The following is a 7,640-nucleotide window of genomic DNA, read 5'->3' as shown; positions in this document are numbered from 1 at the left end:
GGAGACTTTGTTCCTTTTGTAGTTTAATTGACATATTTGACTCCCTACTAGGATTGACCTCAACCAGCTATATCGAGGCAAAAGTTGTTAACTTCTGTCTACATTAGGAAAAGGTCACGATTTGGTACATGTGTTAGATAACCTTGAACATGAGCAGCGCGTATAATAGGCTGGGGAAGGCTGTGCCTCCCCAAAGAGCCTTGCATGGTCCTGCCCCAAGCCCGCCTCCTGCAGCTAGTTGGCCCCAGCCCAGGCAGGCTGCTCCTCTTCCAGGAAGCCATGCGCCACTTACCAGGTGCTCTGGGGCTGGAGACACTTGGGTGACCTGGGGCTGCGGGGTGGGGGGCTGTGGGCTTCGGGGGAGAAGAGGGTATTAGGGGTGGGCCGGGCTGGGAGCTAGCCCCTCAAGCACAAGGTTTACCCACCGCCCTGAATGGATAAACACAACGTATAAAATGGCTATCATCTTGAAAAGAACAGGAGTACTTGTGGCACCTTAGAGACTAACAAATTTGTTCTTTTTAAGGATACAGACTAACACGGCTGCTACCCTGAAACCTATCATCTTGGTAACTAAGCATCGTATCCTTTATATATCACCCGTACGTGAGCCAAAACACAAGCAGTTGTAGTGGGATGCAGCTGCACTAGTGATTTGTGCCTCTGGCGCTACATGGATCGACAGACTGATTTAGACAAGTGGTCTATCTAGTCCACTATCCTGTTTACAACAGTAGCCACTACCAGCTGCCTCCAAGGAAGGTTCAGGAAATGCCACAGCAGTCAGTTAGCCATGGAATAACCTGCCCACAGGGGAAAAAACAAACAAAAAACTTCTTCCTAGCCCCTAATTGACTCATGTCCTGAAGCAAGAGGGTTTATAATCCTCCCAAAACTCTTGTTCTTTTAAAAATCTTTACAATACAACTTTGGATAGTCTTGTGATCCATATCACTGTCCAATCCTTTTTGAACCCTGTAATCTTCGGGCAATGTGTTCTACAACCAAACTGAATTGTGTGAAAAATAATTGTTATTCCATTTTAAATGTCCTCTCTTTAATTTAATTGAATACTGTTTTGCAGCAAGTAAAAGGGAGCTTTCCTCGGCTTCAGACCTGCATTTCAGAACTTCGCTCCTTACCAAGAGAAGGCTCTTTCCAACAAAAGGGAGACAGAGTGATACAGGCTGTGCAGGATGGGCTCCAGCAGTTTAAACAGTACACCAGACATATGCTAGCAGGAGGCTCAGTGAACAGTTCTGTTGAGGTAAGTAGAGTGCTGGGGAGATAGTAATAACCATCGAGTGCAGTCCATCTGTATATTTCAGGTTTCAGTCACTGTGGTAGCTAAGCATCATGAGAGGAAGTAAGTAGCATAAAACAATTCCAAAAAAAAGGAATCCCATAGCTTGCTCTGCAGGATGCCCAAGATCTCATGCCAAATACAGATTCAAGTATCAGAGGGGTGGCCGTGTTAGTCTGAATCTGTAAAAAGCAACAGAGGGTCCTGTGGCACCTTTAAGACTAACTGAAGTATTGGAGCATAAGCTTTCGTAAGTGAATGCGTCTGATGAAGTGGGCATTCACCCACGAAAGCTTATGCTCCAATACTTCCGTTAGTCTTAAAGGTGCCACAGGACCCGCTGTTGCTTTATACAGATTCAAGTCACTCATGGAATATGGCCCTAGCTGTGAGAGGGAAGACAACTTGATGACAAGCATTAGCTGATTATTTTAACTTTCCATTTTGTACACAGTTAATCTCCAGGCATCCAAGATTGGATATTATTTAACGTTGATTTTATTTCTTATGAGATCATAGTGAAACACACTGTGTGTCTCTGCATACAAGATACTTTTTGATATGACTTCCCTGCCGGCCTACACTTACATTCTAGGGTCATGTTCTGCCTATATTCCCTGGATGGAATTTCCACTAACGTCAATGGGACATTTGTGCAAAGATCCTAGTTGTGGCTTAAAGTATGTTCACAGTTCATTAAAACATCAATTCAAATGGAAAAGCATTTTATTGTGGGATTAGTTGGCACAGTAGCAAAGAACAGGAAAAGCCTACAAAAAGATCATTATCTTAGCACAATCTTTAAATTAATTTTCAGTACAAAAAGCAAATAGGATCAGTATCTGGAAAACAGAGAAACTTTATAGTCAGCAATTAATTCTCTCAGCAGCAGCTTGAGACTTCCGTAGGAATCCTTGTCCCATGCACCCAAACACAGATCATCTACCATTTTGCATCTATTGTGTCCCCTCTTATTCATTGCCTCTCTAAAGTAAACAGCCCCAGTCTTTTCACTCTCTCACTATATGAAAGATTGTTGAAGCATCTAAACATAATCTCCCATCTCTGAATCCCTTCTATTTCTGTTATATTCTTTTTTTGAGATGCAGTCACCAGAACTGAACACATGATCCAAGGAGAGGCTATCCCATTGATTTATATAATGGCATTGTAAATATTATTTCTCTAATAATGCCATATAATATACATTTTTTCTATCCTTAGATGCAGATGTGTAGGTTGTTTTTCATTCTTATATAATTTTGCTTTCTTCCCCCTCCTACTTCCCCACCCACCCCCACTTGGTGATGAAATGGTAGAGGGATTTGGCTGGGAGGAGGGAAATAAGTGATGGCTTTTAATTTCTGACCATTGTGATTCTGATTTGGGGGTGTTTATTTCAGTGTTGGAGGGCAATACAGAGTAGGTGTAATTCAGGAGATGATACAATTACCTTCTCTAATTAATTTAACTGCAAATACATGCACAGCACAATCTTCCATTGCAGCTGAGGGAATGGGACAGTTAACTACAATATTAAATGATCTACAGATGTAGGTGGCATATATTCCACTAGATTTTCCCTGATCCTCTGGTTTGTTAAAATTAGTCCATAATGTGTTGTACAAGCACACATTACTGTGCAATTTTTACAGGGGATTTCTGGTTTCGGTTTTTCTGGCACACACCATAGTACAAAGGCTATCCATGTGTATAAGACTGTAAAAGGACTGTGGCCTAAGTTTTCAAAAGTAATTATTGACTGTGTCTCAGTTTTTGAATGCCCAACTTGAGACATCCTAAAAAGACCTAATCTTAATATAAATATATGCCTATCTCATAGAGCTGAAAGGTCATTGAGTCTAGCCCCCTACCTTCACTAGCAGGACCAAGTACTGATTTTGCCTGAGATCCCTCTAAGTGGCCCCCTCAAGGATTGAGCTCATAACCCTGGGTTTAGTAAGCCAATGCTCAAACCACTGAGCTATCCTTCCCCCCAGAGGGCAGCTGCTAAGTACTTCTGAAAATCAGGTTCTTTTTCATAAATTCAGAGATTATAAAACCAGAAAGGATCTCTTGTCTAGCTTCCTGCATAACGGACCATGGACTTGATTTCACCAAGTGATTCCTGCTTCAAACCCACATTTAGAAAGATATCCAGAGTTGGTTTAAACACCTCATTTGATGAGGAATCCACCAGACCCCAACACAAATTGTTCTAATAGTTAATTCCCCTCACTGTTGAATTTAACTTTATTTCTACTCTGAATTTTCCTAGTGTCAGCTTCCAGGGATTTGATCTTGTACTGCCCTTTTCTGCCAGGTTAAAGAGCCCTCTATTTTTAAGGTATCTCAAGTTAACACCCAAAAATCACTATTCAGTTGAAAAGTTAAGCTTGTATTTTTAGAGGTCAATAGCAGTGATACCTATATTAAAGTTGTATAATGCTGACAAACCCTGGTTGTTAGCAAGTGGGATTGAACCTGGGACCTCAGGAGCTAAATGCAGGAGCCTCTACTGCAGGGGTTATCAAACTGGGAATCCAGACTCCTCAGGGGGTCGCAAGGTTATTACATGGGGGGTCATGAGCTGTCAGCCTCCACCCCAAACCCTGCTTTGCCTCCAGCATTTATAATGGTGTTAAATATATAAAAAAGTAGTTTTAATTTATAAGGGAGGTCACACTCAGAGGCTTGCTATGTGAAAGGGGTCACCAGTAAAAAAAGTTTGAGAGCCACTGCTCTACTGCATGAGCTAAAAGCCAGCTGCCTCTCAGCTAAGGATTCATTCATCTCTAAGTGGTCTCGGTGCCATTAGAGGGGATAGAACATCACACTCAGGAGGTGTGTGGGCTACAGTTGCATATATACCTTCCATTATAACCTAACTTTTAATTTTGTCTCCGTTTGGCAAACTAACTGTTTGGGCTGAAATAGACTCGGTTTCAGCTCTGGCTCAGGTTGTTCTTTTTTGTTTTGTTTTGTTTTAAAAACATTAGAGCAAAAACAATTAATCTGTTTCCAAGAACAAGGCTAGTGAAAAACAGGTAGTTTTGCCAATGGCAACAAAATTTCCTACCATTTACTGGAACAGCCCTAGCATCTCCATGGGTTGGAGCATGAATCTCAAATAGTGAGATAAGACTGGGGCCAGAGGAATGGACTTTGCATCCTCTTAAGAGTCCATCCAGATATGTCCATAATCCTTTGGGAGGTATGTGGGGGAGGGGGTGGGAGAGAATCACTATTTGCCAGGGGAAGGCTGCCCACTTGAGAACCAAAGGGGACTTGTGATGGGGTGCACCACTCACCACTTGGCTGGTGCCTCCTCCTGCTCACTATAGGGATTAGCTCTCGAGGCCAACACCCCTTCCCATGGTCGCATGCTATTATGCCTTCTCTCTCTCAGGCCTGCATCTCCTTTCTCATCCCAGGACCCGCAGCATCCTCTTCATGACTCAGCCTTCTGGCCAGGTCACTCAACATTCCCCCTTCCAGGGTATATCAAAGTCTTTCCTTCAGCAGTCTTCCCATTCACTGCCTCAGGTACCACTCCTAACCCTAAGCCCGCATTAGCTTTTTTCACAGCCATATCACATTGGCAGCTCATAGTCATCCTGTGATCAACCAATACTCCGAGGTCCTTCTCCTCCTCTGTTACTTCCAAGTGATGCATGGCATGCGTCCCCAGTTTATAACAAAAATTCTTGTTAGTAATCCCTAAATGCATGACCTTGCACTTTTCACTATTAAATTTCATCCTAGTACTATTACTCCTGTTTACAAGGTCATCCAAATCTTCCTGTAGGATATCCTGGTCCCTCTCTGTATTGGCAATACCTCCCAGCTTCATGTCATCCTCAAACTTTATTAGCACATTCCCACTTTTTGTGCCAAGGTCAGTAATAAAAAGATTAAATAAGATTAGTTCCAAAACCAATCCCTGAGGAACTCCACTAGTAACCTCCTTCCAGCCTGACAGTTCACCTTTCAGTATGACCCGCTGTAGTCGCCCCTTTAACCAGTTCCTTATCCACCTTTCAATTTTCATATTGATTCCCATCTTTTCCAATTTAGCTAATAATTCCCCATGTGGAACCGTATCAAATGCCTTACTGAAATCAAGGTAAATTAGATACACTGCGTTTCTTTTGTCTAAAAAATCTGTTACCTTCTCAAAGAAGGAGATCAGGTTGGTTTGGCATGATCTACCTTTTGTAAACCATGTTGTATTTTGTCCCAATTACCATTGACCTCAATGTCCTTAACTACTTTCTCCTTCAATTTTTTCCAAGATCTTGCATACTACAGATATCAAACTAACAGGCCTGTAGTTACCCGGATCACTTTTTTTCTCTTTCTTAAAAATAGGAACTATGTTAGCAATTCTCCAGTCATACGGTACAACCCCTGAGTTTACAGATTCATTAAAAATTCTTGCTAATGGGCTTGCAATTTCATGTGCCAGTTCCTTTAATATTCTTGGATGAAGATAAGCTGGGGCCCCCCATTTAGTCCCATTAAGCTGTTCGAGTTTGGCTTCTACCTCCATATCTTCATTCCCATTTATCATCCTACCATTATCCCTAAGCTCCTCATTAAAGACTGAGGCTAAGTATTTGTTTAGATATTGGGCCATGCCTAAATTATCCTTAATCTCCACTCCATCCTCAGTGTTTAATAGTCCGACTTCTTCTTTCTTTGTTTTCTTCTTATTTATATGGCTATAGAACCTTTTACTATTGGTTTTAATTCCATCATGACTACTATTCCACCATGTTTCTGTTATCCCTATAATTTCTGGTTTCACTTCCTGCACCAATAGCTCTAGTTCCTCCATTTTGTTACCTAGGCTCCTTGCATTAGTTTACAAACATCTTAATTTTTGCTGTTTGGCTTCTCTCACTTTCTTTACCCAATTAGGCACAGACATTCTGTCACCAGTATCACCTACTAAACTGGTATCTACACTACTCTTCCTCCAAGAATTGAACTCACAACCCTGGGTTTAGCAAGCCAATGCTCAAACCACTGAGCTATCCCTCCCTTCTAAACTCAACCAGAGTTTCCATCTGCATCTCCAATCCTCGGATCTTTTCTTCCATCAGCTCTATCAGGTGGCACTTCATGCAGACGAAACTCTTTTCAGGTACCCCCTCCAGGATCATGTACATGCCGTAGCTTCCACATCCAGTCATCTTCATTGTGTCTTCCACTGTTTGGGTCACTACCACTGCTGACTCTGTATCTGTCATAGCCTTCTCACCTAAGTCCTGTTAGTCCGAGAAACACAAACCAAACCACCACCCTCCACAGCAACAGAAACCCCCAACGAGCACCAAAACACTGCCAGACCACTACCCACTCCCTTCACTAGCCTGGCTCTCTTAGTCTTCCCCTCACACTCCCCTTGCAAACTCCCACTCAAACTCCCCTGTTTACAGCTCTCTGTTTACTGGCTCCCGTGCCACTGCAGCTATCTATGCTGCTGCCTGACTGGCTGGCTACTTTTATAGGACCCGTAGTCAGAGAAGCCCCTCCCCCTAATCAGGGCTCAGCTTCTCTCCCGGCACACTGCCCCTACCAGCCTCTACAAATACAAATAGAAATGCCTACAAATACCTTCTCCTCCAACAGAACTCCCACTCCCATAGGGTCCTTGGTGGGCTAGGCAGCCTAGAGGTTAGTGCCCACCCAGTGGTGGGAGGCAGGGTAGGGAAGCCCAGGCTCACCCACTCCACCAGGCTCCAACCCAGGGGCCCTACAAGGATCAGCAGCATTTGGGCTCTGAGGGGACCCTTTGAGTTACCCTCCCTGGATCACTTCCTACCACTGCTTCCTTCCTTCCCTCAGCATCTGGTCCCAGATGAGGCAAAAGTAGGGTTACCATATTTAAAAAATAAAAAAAGAGGACACTCCAAAGGGCCCTGGCCCTGCCCCTTTCCCATCCCGGCCCCACCCCAACTCCGCCCCAACTTCGCCCCTTCCCCAAAGTCCCTGCCCTAACTCCGCCCCCTCCCCTGAGTACCCCGCATTCCCCCTCCTCCCTCCCAACCACGTGAAAAGGGCTGCCAGAGCGCTACCGGCTTCACGGTTTGCCGGGCAGTCCCCAGAGCCTGCGCCCCCGGCCGGCGCTTCCCCAGCGCAGCTGGAGCCCGGGAGGGGAAGCGCCCAGCCGGGGGCGCAGGGTCTGGAGGCTGCCCGGCAAACCGTGAAGCCGGTAGCGCTCGGGCTTTAGGCAGCCCCCATGCCTCCGGACCCTGCGTCCCTGGCCGGGCACTTCCCCTCCTGGGCTCCAGCTGCTGTGCTCCTCCCCTGACTCTTCGGCTCTGTTTAA

The 7,640-nt window shown here is 44.6% G+C and overlaps 1 protein-coding gene across 1 annotated transcript in view; it reads left to right on the top strand.

Annotated features, from left to right (window-relative positions):
• The first annotated feature begins 1,143 nt into the window (after positions 1 to 1,143).
• Positions 1,144 to 7,640, top strand: part of M1AP (meiosis 1 associated protein) — a 49,500-nt gene continuing 43,003 nt past the window's right edge. The window contains exon 1 of the mRNA XM_034772104.1: positions 1,144 to 1,267. Coding sequence (XP_034627995.1) covers positions 1,232 to 1,267 — 36 coding nt within the window. The 5' untranslated portion in view covers positions 1,144 to 1,231. The remainder of the gene's footprint in view (positions 1,268 to 7,640) is intronic.

Source organism: Trachemys scripta, chromosome 5 (genome assembly GCF_013100865.1).
Source record: "Trachemys scripta elegans isolate TJP31775 chromosome 5, CAS_Tse_1.0, whole genome shotgun sequence".
Lineage (NCBI taxonomy): Eukaryota > Metazoa > Chordata > Testudines > Emydidae > Trachemys > Trachemys scripta.
The sequence above is the reverse complement of the archived record's forward strand: the minus strand, read 5'-3'. Positions and strand labels throughout refer to the sequence as shown.